The following is a 16,674-nucleotide window of genomic DNA, read 5'->3' as shown; positions in this document are numbered from 1 at the left end:
CCAACTCTATCTTTGAATATGGCTCACATAGGTGTGCGCTTTCCTCAGCTTTAAAATAAACTTCATTAAAACAAGCAAACAAAAAACCACCTCAGGGTCAGCAGTGGTGTCTCCAGGTAAGGGATTAGCTGGGCTGCCCGACAGCGAGGGCCAGGTGCCTGACGGAATGAGAAAGAGGAGGGTTTCTTCAAAACTGTACAAAATGTTTCTCCCCAAAAGCAGGGTTTACTGAGAACAAGGTGATGATCCCACAGGAGTTTCTGGTTTCCAGTTTAATCACCGGAACAGCGAGGAAGTAGTGGAATCTATGGAAGAGGGTGCAAAATGCCTGTCTCTTCCCCAACAGCTGCCTTTGGCCAGATCCCCCCAATTCCCAGCCCCTTGGGTTTCCAGTTTGATTATGAGAATGCAAGGAGAGAGGCTTTCAGCTTATCCTGAGAACAGAAGTTACAAATCACACGCTGCTGCTCGCTCTTGGTTAGGAAGCTACACAAGATTACAGGTCCTCTCCCCAAAATTATGATTCTAGCTTTTCAAGTTTTTCTCTTAAGAGCCCTCCTCCTGACCAGTGAAGCAGCACATTTCTGACCTAATAAATCTTGCTTTGCTCTCTGATCTGTCTGAATGGAAATTCTTCTTCCATGTGAGACAAGAACTGACACAGTCATTTCTAGAATTTCACTAGATGGGAAAAAAGTGCTTCATTAATTTCTCAAAACTAAAGGAAGGATGGTTTTTTCTCTCCTTGTTTGGCCTGGGGCCTAAAAAGAGTTCTGGGAAATGTCATTTCTAAGCCTAACCCAAAGGTTTCCCGGATGAAATTCTCCCCTAGGATTAAAAGTCACACCTGTCATTTACTTTATCACTTTATTTCCGGAAAACTCACCCAGGTGATTTTCTCTAAATGGAAGGGGTTCAGGGAGTTGGCAAAACAAGGTCCCAAAAGTGTAGTGCAGGGTCAGAGAGAGACCAGATCTGCCCAGTCATATAGGGTTCCTGACAAGGACAACAGGCTATCCTATCCTAGCTCTTGCCAAGCGTTTACATGACGTCGGCCACCACACCAAGATGGGAGGAAGAGGCCTGAGCTAAGAGGCTGACAGCTTGCTGACACGAAAACCCAGCCAGGTTCTCACACCTGGCCACGGCTCCCCACATCCACCTTGCCCTTTGTGAGAGCTTGGGCTTCAAAGCTGATTTCCAAGAAAATCTAGGGTAGCAGCAGGCTTTTGGGGCCATGCCCACTAGAGGGCACTGCTAAAGCAGGGCTTCTCCCATGCAGCTGGGAGCTTTAGGTCTCAAATTTCACCAGCTCTGCCTGTGATCAAAGTCCCCCTTTGGAGTTTTGAAGATTCCATTAAGAAAATTAGAGTTTGTGTAAAGGTCTTTAATTCATATTGCAGTGAGTTAAATTGCCACTGATTTTTTTTTCTAACTTTAGTTTGGCAACAAGAAATAGTAATAACGGTCACTTTACCTGGTATTTGTTAAAACATCAAGGGAAGCTTGCCTTGAGCTACAGTAATAGGAATAATAGCCCAACATGCCTTTACACTCTGATGACTGTTTCTATACCACGTGGGCCAATACCATACCACACTCATCCTCGCCCCTGTTTACGGCAGGGAGACAACCCCACAGCCCCTTTCCTATGCCACAATGGCAGCATGAGCCAACATTCAGAATTAAAACATTCAGATGAGGGACAGAGGGATTCCCTTTAACAGATACTTTTCTGTATTTATGCTAAGTTTATTAACACAAGGTTCTACAGACAGAAGAGCTTATTAACATATCTTAAGGCTTTGCTGACTCTGAAATTGAATGGAGGTTATTTATTTATATACAATGGAGGAAACTAAACATTAAAGTGGTCCTCATCAGTGTAAAGCTTTTCACCATCTAAAGCTGCTTTTCAACTTCCCAGAGAGCATTTTTAACTTCCCAGAGAGCTAATTTTGCTGCTGTCTCCCTGACCATGAGTCTCAGAAACTCCGGGAAAGTCACCTGATCTTATAAGACGATCACCACCTGTCAGTGAGCAAATATTTACCACGGGCCCTGTACACAGCACTCTATTCCTCCATCCGGGCTCTCCCCTAGCACAGGTTCCTAGCCCCAGAAAGCCTGAAATTCAGGCTAAATAGGAGGAAAATCCAGTGATTGTGTAGGTAAGTTAGAGGACCTTCAAGCCTCTTCACTCATCCTCCAATAAAGATGCTCTAGAGACAACTACAACGAACTGGTGTTTCCCTTGAACTTCCCCTCTGCCACTTCACTCGCATTCTGATGCCTGGATTCCATCATCTACAAGATTCTATTCTGCACCGGACACTTTGCTCCAGTGCTTACTAACCCAGTCACCTCAAGGCCAAGGTTATCTTCCTCCCTTACTCACTGATTCACATAATGGGCTGCCCTGTCCACCTGCCATCTAAACATGCCAACCCTTGTCCCTACACCCTTAAGACATCCCAGGGTCTTCTCCACCACCCTGTACATCAGACCCAGGGATTCAACCCTGTCAACTCCAAAAGTTGATTAGATGCATGAACTTGGTCAAGTTACTTAAGAATACTGAGTGTCTTCAACAAAGAAAGGAGTTTACAGTGACCTCTTTGGTTCTTGGAGATAAGATGGGCTAGCACAGCTGAACACTGAGCAGAGGTTCTGATAAGAAGGTCAACTCATGCACCATCAGCCTTCCTCTCCTGGCTCCTGCACGTCAGGCTTCTCCTCTGTCCATACAGCTCCTGTTCCCACTGTTGCCTCCCCTTTCTAGCTTTCCCCAGCGTAGGACTCAACATTTTCTGGATAGTCACTCTGGTCCTGTATTTTTAACATTGACATTGTCTCAAAAGGCTAATGACCTCTACAGACCACTTTTAAACCAACTGCATTTCTTAAATGTGAAGGTGCCTTCAAACTGCACAGGATCGTGCAGTCTGGAATAGGTCCTGAGATCCTGCATTTCTAACAAATCCCCGGGCACTGCTAAGAATCCTGGGGCACGGACACGCTTCAAGTTGCAAAGAATTAGTAGTTTTTTCATGCTCTGTTTTCCTACGTCACTTCTTGAAATACAACCTAGGGTGGGCAGAACGAGAATTCTTACTGTTGTTTTAGCACATGAAGATGGGAAGCAATTCATCTGAAGAACTGCTGGCCAGCCCGAAGCAGGTCAGGGCCGAAGCTACTGGTCTTCCACCTGTATAGGTGCTCCCCTGACCCCATTCCACTCGAGCACCCAGCTTTTCTCCATTCAGGTAAATGCACTTGTCCTTGCGCCCACATAAAATGTCAAAGTTGGGGTTTCTGATGATCTCTGGACACCTCTATATCTCTTCAACATCTACCTGTTTATCTCTGAAACACCAACAACACAGGTTTCTTGGACAAATGCCAGTGCCACTGTAAATTCTAGAAAGATTTTAGAATTCTTTTGAGACCATATAATGATCCACATAAGCAAGTAAAATGAGACTTGGGTGTGAAATCTCCCTCTTACAGTTCCACTCCTCGGGCGGGCTTCAGCTAAGTGACTTATTTGCTGGGCTAGCAGCACACAACTGTCTTCCCCTGCCCCACATAGAGCTCCTTCAAAACAACATTCATGCCCAGAACCAAGTTCTGAAACCAATTAAAGATCAGGATCACCATGCCAAGCAATGAAAACAGAAATCAGCCATTGAGGTCTTCATTCTCTTCAGGCTTAAATTAATGTTCAATCACAACAACAACAACAACAAAGGCTAAATTAGCAAAGACTGATTTTACACAAACGACATTCAGAATAAAAACTAGCAAGCTAGTTTAAAGTGTTCTAAGGGAGGCATATTTTTTCTCAATATGGAAATAAAACAAAGTATAGAATCTGAAAACTTATCATACCATTTCTTGTGAGACATAATCTGGACTTTTTGTATCAGCAGAATAAAAAGAGAAGTCATAGGTGAAGGTCTTGGTCCGTTCTCTTCCTGAATCTCCAGTCCCTCCTTCCGGTATCTAGAAAGAGATGGTTATAGTAAAAACAACACTGGAAAGGGAATAATAACAATGGATGACAGAGCCCAAGGGGGGAAAAAGGAGTCTATTCCTAAAAGATATGAAATGATCACCACTTTTTTTATCTTTGCACTCTGAACATCAGGCTTTATTCCTCCTAGCCTCCCCAAGAGAATAAATAAAACTCCCACACAACCTAAACTTCCTCCACAATCTGAGTGCTGCATGCGATGACTCTAGGCTGAGAGTCTTGCTGCTATTTTTTTCCCATCATAACTAACTTCCATGAAGGTAATACTCTGGTCAGAGCCTCGATGATTTCCACGGCTCTCTCCATTGTAATTCCCGGGGGCTGGGCTTTGCACAACTCTGCGGACTGCTACTGCCCCATGAGGTGGTTTGACGTGGTGGCCCCACTGAAAAGTCCACGTCAGGGGTCTGCTTCTCTATGAAGCTGCCTTTCAACATACCATCCAGAAGTATTTCTCCCTTCTGGGAATCTGGGTTCTCCCAGAGCATGCATGCTATGAGATTATTGAAAATGTTTGTGTATATCTCATCTACTTTGCTATATGCTTAATTAGAAACCCCTACCACAAAAAATACGTACAAATCTTCACATAGTTTGTTGGCTATATGATGAATAAATTAGCACTAAATTCTCTTTTTGATCCTTATTAAAAACATTAAAAATCTGGAACACAGGCAAGAGGGAGAGTGGGGGTGTATCACTATGCTCCAAATCTGTATTATGAAATATGTGAAATTTGTTCACTTTATATAAATAAGATAATTTAAAAAAAAAAACATGAGCATCAGTTCTGGCAGCTCAAACAAGACATGAGATGAGATGTCTGTTAAATTCGAGAAGAGGAGAGCAGATTCCAGAACAGCCCATGAAAGGAGCTTGATCCAAGACCAGGGGTCTTTTACCAAAGAGGCAAAAACACGGGAACCAACAGCACGGAGCTAGCACAGAGAATGGCAGAAAGGAGAGGGTGCCAGCAGCCCAATGGAGGAAAAACTCCATGCACGTGGGGCCAGACTCAGCTGCAAAGCCAAGGAGGGTGCAAACCAGAGAAGAAAAGTTCCGTGGAGAAGGCTTCAGGACAGGGCCCTTCAAGGAGGTCTAGCCAGTTATCCAGAACACATGCCCAACCGGAAGGCAGGAGTGAGCTGTGCTACTCGGAAACTGGATCTCAGATGCCCAGTCCCTTTGACAGCTCCTTTTACCTAAAGTATATTTGGGCCAGAAGTAGCAACCCTCAGAAATTTAATGACTAGAAGGAGAAATGGGCTAAACCCAAAAAGCATGTGGTTTCTTTACTCATTTTATACCCGTTTCCCTCCTTTCTGAAAGTATTCAAGGCCTTTAACACGTGTGCTAACAGCAGAAACTAACCAGATGTTTAAGGGTAACTTGCCAACCTGAAAAGTTCAGCTCTGCCCCTTCTCCCCCCGCCCCCACTTTTCCCCTTTCCTCTCTCTCTTTCTTTCTCTCTCTCTCTCTCTCTCTCACACACACACACACACACACACACACACACTAAATCTTTCATGTCCTGGGTTTTAAATCACAACATTAGCACTTCGTCAAGGATTACAAGGCATGATGTCCATTGAGATGAAACGCGTGCAAGGCTCACATCTTCACAGAAAAAGCAGGTAGCAGCTACCAAGTACAGGTTCCTTCACCAGACACTGAGGCTGACAGAAGAGAGGCAGCTGGGGCAGGGCTTCCAGACCCACGAAACCAGCAACCGCAGCTGCGCTTGGGGACCAAGCCCCCAGCCGAGGACAAGCTGAGGAGGAGGCTAGCAGCTCCCAAGGACGAGTCGTGGAAATGGCACTGTGCCGCTCCCTTCCCGTACAAACCATCACAGCCACCGAGCCGACTCTGGGCCCCTGGGACTGGAACAGGCCAGGTCACCACTTACCTTTAAGTTTGTGATTGTTGTTTTGCTTTTCTCCATTTGAATAATGAACTTGGCCTCCAAGTCCTTTTCCCTACAACACAAATCATTTGGTACTGATCAGAAGATTATTTTCAAAAACCAACAACTTGTTTTATTGACTTTACATGTATGGAGCTGTCTGTTTTTTAGATGGCATCTGAAGAGCAATCTCTGAGGACGCTTCTCCCAAATCCCTAAAACACAAAAGCATGATGGCATGCACGATAACTGGCACCATGACAATCACAAGCTGACAGAACCATACATTGTCAAAACCTGGAAGAATTTCTAACTCCAAAACAAGAGTAAATGAAATAATGAAAACCATAAGGATCTAGGACTCCTCATAAAAGCCTTCACACTCCCCTTGTAACCCACTGGCTTACGAAGACACATTAACCCTCCAACCAGAATGATAACTAAGAGAAAGCCCAGAACAGTCAAACAGATGCTGTTCCTCTCACCTGCTACATCTATTCAGAAAAGATCAGAGCAGGAAGCCAAAAGAACCCTAAGAGGATAGTGACTAAACAGATGCCGACCCATCTACACAACACAGGGCAGGCACCAGGAAGGCCATGGGTGAGGGGTCCGGAGGTTCCTGGGTCGCCTGGCCCAGGTCCTTAGACTCACCAGCATGTAGGTGCTAGGCCTGTGAGCCCCAAAGGTTGAGGGGTACAGAGGGGCCTGGGTCGCCTGGCCGAGGTCCATGAGCCCATTTATGAGAACTTGTCCTCCTCAGTGTAAAAGATAGAGTGCTGGATGGCAGATAATGGGGCACAAAGAGGACATGGTAATCCATTGGGGCCTGCAGAAGTGATCTGATACCACAGCAGAGAATGGAGAACAGAAGATATGGACAACTACCCCAAACGACGACAGCAAATATCTGTGCAGCCAATGGACACTGAAAGGGATTCCTCAACGAGATCAACAAGATCAACAGCATTTCAGAACTATCACATCGACCTGGGCAGAACCCTTGGGGCATGGACCACATCTGACCCTGGGTTGATATTGGGTGGCCTTTCCCCATCCTCAGATACAGGGATGGTTGGGAGGTTGGGTATGGCTTATCCCCTTATCTTCCCCCCTACTCCCAGAAATAGGAAAAAGAGATAGAAAGTTTGGAAACAATGATCACACACACTTCTCCCTAACCCTAGTTCCTGCAGGGACCCAATAATTGCCTAGTTAACATTACATCCACTCTGTAAAAACCCAAGATGAGATACTTACTGAAAGCCCGTTGTAGAACATGAGCATCTTCCTACTAGCCACTTCTAAAACCAAGGTGGAAGTCACCTCCCTGAAACCTTACACAGTGGGGTGTGACACAGGAAGGTCAGGGGACAGGCTCCCTGTTCCAAGGATCCAGAGCTTTCCTTGGTTTTACAAAGAGCTGTGTGACTCAAAAGACAAGAACCTCAGCTTAGAGCCTTCTTACTCAAAATGTGATCTAGAAACTGGTGGACTCAAAATGTGATCTAGAAACTGGTGGGTGGAAGCAAGAGGTGACAGGGGGCTGGGGTAGGGAGACTCTATTAGGAATGGAAATACACAGCGCCATCCCCCACCAAACCCAGGATCTGGTGAATGGAAACCCGCATTTCTACAAGTCATCGTGTTTCCAATGAACATGGAAGTTTGAAGAGCACTGCTCTCATGATGAGGTTAGTGCATAGTGTTACTCCGGTCTTGCATTTCATCTTATGAAATAAACTCCATAATACAATCCACTACCTACACTTGGGGAGCTCATTAACTTTGTTCTTGACCTCGAAATCTTATGTTTTAACTCACATAATAGAATATGGATATCACACAGGTCAGCTGGCACCATTTACATCCTTTGCTCTTAAGTTGCACACTGGCTTTGGACCGAGGATAATACATGTGTCATGCTGTGATCCAAGAAGTCATTGGGTGCTGTGACATTCAGGTCCCTCATTCTCAACACCTTAGCAGACCATCAGCTTCTAGCCCTTTCCATCCCTAGATCATTTCCCAACATCAGCCTAAGGTTGCAACCAATAACTCAAAATCATTTTCAAAAATAATCGCATGTCACCAAGAATACAGTAGAGGCCATCTGCTCCAGAAAGAAAATTTCACAAATAATTTCCTAGCTCACTTCCTTCTGTAAGCATCAAAACTTAAATCATTCCAAAAATAATTTCTCAGTATTCATATCAAAGATGTCAGCTAGAGTTTTAGCCACATAGAACAAATCTTGCTCTAGTTCCTAGAAACGTTTAGGGAAAAGCCATGTAATCATCACAAGGTCTGGGGTTTCTAGTTGAAACTAATCCTTTGGCACATAATCTCCTTGTGTGTTTGAAGAGGGTCATCCCACCCTCTGGAAAGCCTTCACCAACGTCTCTGCTCTGACCCCTGGTTACATGGCCTTCCTGCTTACTCACCCACCAAACCATGACTTTATGAGTAAGAAACACACCTGACTTCATTTACAAACCCAGTCCCCTGAACAGCTCCTGTAACCTTAGTGTGCTCATAAAAAGGCTGCTAGCTATGTCTGGTTGACCGGATGAGTGACCATGCCCAACTCCGCCTGGAGTTCCTGTTGGAACTCCTATGCTGGTCTTCCTATTGGCCCCTGCCTCTCTGGGTTTTTGCTTCCCCTGTACTATGGGGTCATCCTACCTCCCCAAACACACTCAAGCAAGGTTTATCTCAAGTCTAGCATGACCTCATCTCGTAAGAAACTTTTGGAAACAACATCTCCTCGTATACCTGCCTCACTCATTCTGCTCACAGGGGTTTCATCTTTGCTCATGTCATCTCTTGGGTTAGACCAAAAGACCCCAAGAATGCAGGAACCAGCTTCCCTCACAACCACGCCCTGCAGGTGCTGTGCAAAAGGGCAATAATGCTTGCTGTCAGCAGTGACTGTCTTGTCTCTTGAGCCTGTAGCTGAGCACGGTAAACACCAGGCACTGAAGTGATTCGGTCTCAGGTCAATTTCCTCTGACATTTAAGAAACATGGGAAATAAATCTTGACATTTCTCTTACATTGAGGAAAATAAATAATCTTAAAGTATTATTGGAACATTGATTTGATAATAGAGCAAAATGAACTATGTCTCTCCCTGGCCACTTGGGTGAATTGGGTTTCTCAACCGAAAAGTCAATTACAGTCCCTTCGTATAAATAAGTAATTTATTTGAAAGGTCTGGAAACTAGATCATAAGATGCTACAAATGAACCAGCTGGAGTAAGTATACTGAGTTCTAGAACAATACAGGGGAGGGGCAATTGGGGATGGAAAGATTTAACACTCAAGGAAATAGATGTAGATGCCAGCTCTCAGATACGTGATTAGCATAATGCTTATTAGAGGAAAAATACAACCTTATGCTAATTCAGCTATTCTGAATGTGGTTTTTAATTATTCAGCAATTCAAATTGATCCCATTCACTCAAATGAAGGTATTTGGTCAAGCCACAATAAACAACCACACGGGATATCAGAACTTCCAAACTGCACCATTAGTCAAGCACATTCTTCAATACAGGTTTTGAAGCAAACCAGAATCCTCAACCTCTAGCTCAGAAGTCATACACTATGATTCGATTCAATATTCAACTGTCTTTATTGTGCTGTCAGGACACACAATGCCGAAAGTTTACAAAATGTACTTTTGGGGGAAAAAAATATTCCATGAGCACTATTTATACTAATTGGTAAAGAAGTCCAAGAAACACTCAAAGCAGAAGAGTGAGCAAGCAGCAGAACAGCATGTGGACAGGAATCCAACTTGTGTTTCAGTAAGCGGATAAACAGGACAATGGAACATGCACGTCAGTGTCTGAACGCCCAGGGGCACTCTGAACATCCCAGGAGAACTCTCTCTAGGGAGAGCACAGGAGCCAGTACAGGGTGGACTGTGCCCTTAACCATTTCATTGGTAGAACAGACCGCAGCATTATTCAATATTATTTCCATAATGAAAAATTTAGCCCTTGAAAGGCAGGAAGATCCCGTACCCCAGGACAAGTGTACATTCCCCATGTGATATGCAATGAGGGCAGGCTGACTCCCCTTTCTCCTGACAGCCTGGTCCAGCCACAGGAGGACATCTCCAGAGCCTCACACTGCCACTTGCCCCCAGGCCACTGGCCAGCCTCAGGCACTGACAAACCTTCCTTTCCACTCTGCAGCCCACCGCACAGTGTCCAACACCAAGAGCCAGGCCCAGCTGCCCTCTCTGGGAAGCACTCCTGCACCTGAGGCTCAGCGGTCACTGACATCTATGCTCCCTCCAGTGACCCTTCTGTCTCTCTTCGTTAAGAGTTCTGGCTGGTTCTAATCCCGGCAGCTCCACTTCCTCTCTATCTCTCCTCCTCTCAGTATATCTGACTTTGTAATAAAAATAAAATAAATCTTTAAAAAAAAAAAAAGAGTTCTGGATGAAACATAGGATGGCCAACTGAACTGAATTTCGGTTAAAGAATCAATAGCTTTTCTATACAACTCAGTCTCACATACCGCAGGGGCAGAGTCTTGCTTTTGGCTTCCTAACTCCACCATTGCTGTCTCTCACTCAATTGTTGGCACCCATCATGCTCTTCCACATAGGGTTGCCCACTCTATACACCAAGCCTGGAGCACTCCCAAGTCTAGGAGTCATTGTCCCTGTTGGTGAGTGTGAAATCCAACCACTGTGCAGCTGCTCCCTAAATGGTCTCCACCAGGTAACGCTCTCATCCCTTCTTTTGAATGGAAGCTAAGCCACCCAGCCTCAAGTTCAGAGCTATGGTGCACAACAGGACTACACCTTAGGGACCATGATCACTGAATTCCAACTGGGACTTCTGATCTGTACCACGTAACACCAAAGTTGCGTGAACCACAATTTCCCCCACTTACTCTAATGAAGGCAAGCAATTAGAAGAACCATTCTGGAAGCATGGGAAAAAAGCCAATCAGCACACATAATAGATTCCGTATTTGGGGCATTAGAGCCTGCTGTGCATCCTGGTCTGCACTAACAGCAAGTTGCTAGACAGTGGAGAAACTTCATACATTACAAAATCCAAGCCCCAAACCAAAAAGAATCAACTTCCACTGCTCCAAACTGAAGACAATAACACTTCCTTTGGGAAATTTGGGGTGGGGAGAACAAGGAGAGCCAAGGGGGCGAGAGGCTTGCAAGTCCAGAAGAGGTTCAGGGAACGAAGCACATGACAAACAGGGCTGGACTCAGAAGACTGGGATCCGCTAAACCCGTGCCCTCACCTTGCACCTAGAGAAAGTGAGGCCGGGAGGCTACATAACAGACTTAAATTGCTGCAACAGAGGGAGGCCTGCAAAAGGTTCCCAGGCTTCAGCTAGCAATCTGTATGCAGAGCACCACTGAGAGCAAAGCCAGCACCCTAATGTGACTTCAGCTGCCTATTCCTGCAGGTGGGCCAGAGGCATGCCTGGCTTCCCCCAGGACTACAAGGAGCCAGTCCACCCATGAAAGGCACACACAGCAAAGTAGTTCTCTAAACAGGCTACAAGGCTTCAAATGTATCAGGCTCTAGACAAGGGCACAAGCACCCCACATTCCATCCAACCCCATCGATCCCCAGATCTGCAGTCAATTATCCCAAACCACTCCTCCTAAGACCTAGAATGATCCTCCTCAGCCCTATTCACACCGGTTTTCATCCCTGAATATAAAAATCTCCTCCACTGGACTTATCCTTCAAATTCCACCCCCCCAAAAAATGCCTCCTCCTCCAGGAGGCCTTTATGGCCAATATATTCTACTCCATAGCATCCATAGCACACCAGGGCGGTTGCTACGCTAGACACATTTACCACTGGACAACTGCATGCTTACCTTCCCAACCAGTCTGGATATGTCTGGCTGGAAGCCCAGCCAGCTGTTCACATCTTCCAGCATCCAGCACCTCCCTGACATATGGCAAGCAGCAAGATGAGTGAAGGAATCTACAGGAGCATTCCCCGACTATTCCCTGCTTTCTGAGGTTTCAGTTCCGTGGCCCCAAAACATTAAATTTCCCTTGACTTTTTGAGAGATCACATTCACAAAACTTATACTGCAGAATGTTATTCTAATTGTTCAACTCTATTATTGTTGCTAATCTCCTACTGTGCCTGATTTATGCACAAAATGATAACCCAAGTTTTTATATATGGGGAAAAAAGCACACATCAAGTTTCCAGCATTGTCTGGTGTCCCTAGCATCCACTGGGGGTCTAGAGCTGCATTCCTCAGAGATAGGAGTAACTACCGTTAACAGAAGCAGCGCATTAATGAAATTGTTGGACTGGAAACAGGATACTTCTTGAACTCAACTGGAGAAGTTAAACCAGGGCTTCAAAGTCCAGTCTATGCTTTCAACTTCCAAAGGACGGTGTACTTGCTCCATCAGTTACCAGTTAACATGACAGATATTAACTCCGAAGTCAAACTCAGCTCATCTCTTCCCACAAACTCAAAGCTGTGACACTGGCTCCAGGACTGCACCACAGGGGACCACGCGTCTGTCTCCTTTTGGGTCACAAGGAAAGAGGAAAACCAAGGATATGTGCATATGGCCAGCCCTCTTCAATATGCTGGTCCCAAACTCACAAGCAACATATCCATTTCCCAAAACATGCATGGTAAAAAGAGTGGTGTGAAGTTTATGCTCATATAACAAAAGAACATTTAAGGCCAGAGGGTTTTGTTTATATGTGGGTTTGTTTCCCTGTGTTTAGACATTAAGCCAACTATTCAGTGCTCAAAGACCCTCAGTGTAGTACAGCAGCCCTGGAAACAGAAAGCAAAGTGCTTCCTTCACTCCTCGCCCACACAGTCACTGCAGTTCTCTTCCCAGATTCATCTCTATTTCATAAAAATGTTTTCTGTGACAACCTACAACATGGGCATCCCACATGGATGCCTAGCTGCTTCACTTAAAACCCAGCTCCCTGGTCATGCTCTTCGGAAAGGGATAGAAGACGGCTCAAGTTCATGGGCTCCTGCAACTCACTGGGGACACCTAGATGGAGTTCCAGGCTCTTGGTTTTCATCTGGCTCAGCCCTGGCTGTTGCAACCATTTGGGAAGTGAACTAAAAGAAACAACAACTGGGAAGAAGCTGAGGGAAAGAAGGTAGGGTCACAACTGACCTTAAAGGACTTGGACTGATATCCTGACATGGACAAGCTTTGCAACTTAATTTCACTGAGCCTCGGTTCTCCCACTGTTATCATTGTGGTGGATAAAACCTGGGACCCATAGCTACTCATAAAGTAGCACTGTGTACAGCCACACAGCAGTTCCTAAGCTACACTAACGTATAAAGGACACAACAGAAGCAACCAGGTAACAGAAGGCTCTTCACAAGCACTCCATCACAACAGCAAGATCCAGTCCTTCACTCAATCAATGCATACTTAATCTCTGCTACGCACCAGGTGCCACTTGAGGTCCTGAAGAGGTGCCAATGCCCAAACCAACGCAAACCCTGGCCTCTGGGAGCTTCATTTCAGTGGGGAGACCAATCTTAACATCTCTAATCCTTCCTCATCATGGGTAGAAACAAATCCAGAAAATGCATTTTGCCATATTTTCCAGCCAGCTCTCACAAAAATACATCATATATACCATTTATCAGACAAAGATGTGAAGAAGTTTTGTTGACAAAATGTCATCAACATCTGTCGATAAAACTTCAAAGACAAGGGCCACAGCTGGTCTAAGAGGGAAGACTATCAAAATCAGCAAAGCTGTTTCACTTGTTTTTACACACTAAGGAGTAGCATCTAGTTATCCTGACTACTGACATGAAATGCACACTGTGTCCTTCAAGCCCTGAGCTCAGCACCCACCTCATTACTTCCAGGGGGCAGCTCACCATGCTCATTCACACAGTAAATTAAAGAGCACTACCGTGGCCAGGGGCAGGAACAGATCAATAGGCAAAAACATACATCTCTTCTTTATGAGGCTCTGTGGGGGATACACAGGAGTGCAATCATGGCTTTTGCCCTTCAGAGACCCACACTCACCTCACACGAGTGCCACCAAATGGCCCATAAAGCAAAGCCAGCTAAGGGTTTGGATGAGGGTTCACCCTGCCCAGGCATTGGAGGCTGGTACAAGGAGAGACATGACCTAGCAGGGCCTGGGAACAAGACAAAGGAAATCTAGTCATGTTTTTTCATAATAGGAATGATGGCTAAGTCCTCAAAGTTCCTTTCTCGGATGTTCTTTGAACACTTAGGTCATCTGGCCTTGCTCAGTGTCTGAACAAGCTCCAGCTCCAACAAGAACACCCTGACAGTCTTGGTTCTCACTCCGATCGGACTGCAACAGTCAGACACACAGAGGGACATTCCTTACCTGAGCTTTCTGCGCAGAGCTTTAATATAGCAGCACGAAAGACAAGTGGGAGAAGCCAAAGCCTGAACCTCAGTGTATTTTCACTCAAGGACAGCATGCGGCCCATCATCCATGGGGAGTGCACTTGGTGCACATAAAGAACATGAACTCTGGCTGAGGACTCCTAACTCAGCTCTGCAGCACACTAGGAACGCCTGAGGGTTCAAAAGATCCTGATGCTGGCGTTGGCAGTATGGCACAGCAGGCTGTCACAGGCAAAGCTAGCATTCCATCTGGGCACCAACTCAAGACCCAGATGCTCTACTTCTCATCCAGCTTCCTGTCAGTATGCCCAACAAAGCAGTGAGAAATGACCCAAGGATACTGCCCCTGCCCTGTTGAGGGAAAGCCAGAAGTTGCAAGCTCCCAGCTTCAGCCTGGCACAGCTCTGGCCATTGCAGCCATTGGGAGGGTGACTCGGAGGATGGCAGATCTCTCTCTCTAACTCTGCTTTTCAAATAAGTAAATAAATCATAGATAAAATTAAGCAAAGGATCAATGTGCTCTCTATCATATTAAATAAACAAAAATTCTGGTGCTTAAGCTGTACCAACAGGCAATCAGCTAGGACTCTAAGGGTCAGACAGCCATTAGCTGGGCAGGGTGCGAGCCACCGTCCTGCCCTTGCCACTTCACTGTCCAGTGAAGTGTTTCAGAGGCACAACAAGAACCCATCCCTGGGCCCGGCGGCGTGGCCTAGCGGCTAAAGTCCTCACCTTGAAAGCCCCGGGATCCCATATGGGTGCCGGTTCTGATCCCGGCAGCTCCACTTCCCATCCAGCTCCCTGCTTGTGGCCTGGGAAAGCAGTCGAAGACGGCCCAATGCATTGGGACCCTGCACCCGTGTGGGAGACCCGGAAGAGGTTCCAGGTTCCCGGCTTCGGATTGGCGCGCACCGGCCTGCTGCGGCTCACTTGGGGAGTGAATCATCGGATGGAAGATCTTCCTCTCTGTCTCTCCTCCTCTGTGTTTATCTGGCTGTAATAAAAATGAATAAATCTTTAAAAAAAAAGAAGAACCCATCCCTTAACCAGATGTCACCACAAAAGCCTGCAGGAGAAAATGACACAGACTTGCAAGGAATAAGATTAGGGTGTGGGATGACAACATACAGGAACAAGCACGCAATGCCTTCACGCACAAGCAGAACTAGCACAATGTATTGGGCTTCTTGTTTTGGCCTGACCCAACCCTAACTGTTCCAGGCATTTGAAGCTAGAACAGCAAATAGAAAAGATGTTTCTCACTCACTCCCCCTCTCTCTCCTGCCCTCTTTCAAATATATTAAAGCAGTCAATCATCTAAAAACAAGGTAGAAAAGAAGGAGTATTAGATATCCTAAACTGGAAGTTTGAAATTGTCATCCCAGGGCTAGGAATGGGGCTGTAAAATACCTTTAATTATCAGTATTCTAAAATTCACAAAATTATACATAAGAGCCTGGATTTATGACTCCTCTCCAAAACACAGGGATGATTACAGTACCCCTGTGTTCCACAGGAGAACAGGGGTGGGAGCTATGCAGTATCCCTGACAGAAGGGGTCCCCAACTTCCAGTCTGTCCTTCCAGTCACTGCTCCCAGCCTGGTTCTCAGGGCACACAGCAAGGACCCCTTTCTTGTACCCCATTTCTTACTACTTTCTTGGGGTGTTTGCTTTGAGTGTCTTTACTTGCCTCGGGTAACCAAACATGAATGAGGATATATGCCTCTAACAGGAACTGGGAACATTCTCCATGCCAAGGGCCATTGGATATTTACAACAATATTCACTGGCCATACAAAATCACCAACTTCACAAGTAGCCGGCTAGGGGCCAGCACTGAGGTGCAGCAAGTTAAGCCATCAACTACAGCGTCAGCATCCCAGATGGTTCCTATCCCAACTGTTCTATTTCTGGTCCAGTTCCCTGTAAATGTACCTGTGAGAGCAGCCAAGGATGGCCCAAATGCTTGAGTTCCTGCACCGACACAACAAACATGGAAGAAGCACCTGGCTCCTGGCTTCTATGTGGCCCATTTGAGGAATGAACCAGTAGATGGAAGATTTGTTCATATTTTATCCCTTTCTTTCTCTCTCTCTCTCTCTCTCCTTCTCTAATTCTGCCTTCCAAATAGGATAATTAATCTTCAAAAAAAATGGCCTGCTATAAATTTGTTAACTGTTGAGTCCAACCTGCAGTTGCCTTGGCAGGGCCTGGACACTGGCTACCCCTGCCTGCTTTCCGAAATGTGTCATGGGCAGCAAATCTAAAGAACTGAACTGTGGCTCCTCAAATAACCACCAGGTACTTTTCTATCTAATGGATTT

At 45.7% G+C, this 16,674-nt stretch overlaps 1 protein-coding gene across 4 annotated transcripts in view; it reads right to left on the bottom strand.

The window, feature by feature from the left end:
- The window catches only part of KIF16B (kinesin family member 16B), a 245,044-nt gene that overhangs the window by 211,064 nt on the left and 17,306 nt on the right, over nucleotides 1–16,674 (bottom strand). For all 4 annotated transcript variants that reach the window (XM_058679735.1, XM_058679736.1, XM_058679737.1 and 1 more), the window contains exons 2-3: nucleotides 5,943–6,012; nucleotides 3,892–4,005 (exon numbers count right to left, since the gene is read on the bottom strand). In XM_058679735.1, the coding sequence (XP_058535718.1) occupies nucleotides 3,892–4,005; nucleotides 5,943–6,012 (184 nt within the window). The remainder of the gene's footprint in view (nucleotides 1–3,891; nucleotides 4,006–5,942; nucleotides 6,013–16,674) is intronic.

This window comes from Ochotona princeps, chromosome 22 (assembly GCF_030435755.1).
Source record: "Ochotona princeps isolate mOchPri1 chromosome 22, mOchPri1.hap1, whole genome shotgun sequence".
Lineage (NCBI taxonomy): Eukaryota > Metazoa > Chordata > Mammalia > Lagomorpha > Ochotonidae > Ochotona > Ochotona princeps.
This window is presented reverse-complemented; position numbering and strand designations above follow the sequence as displayed.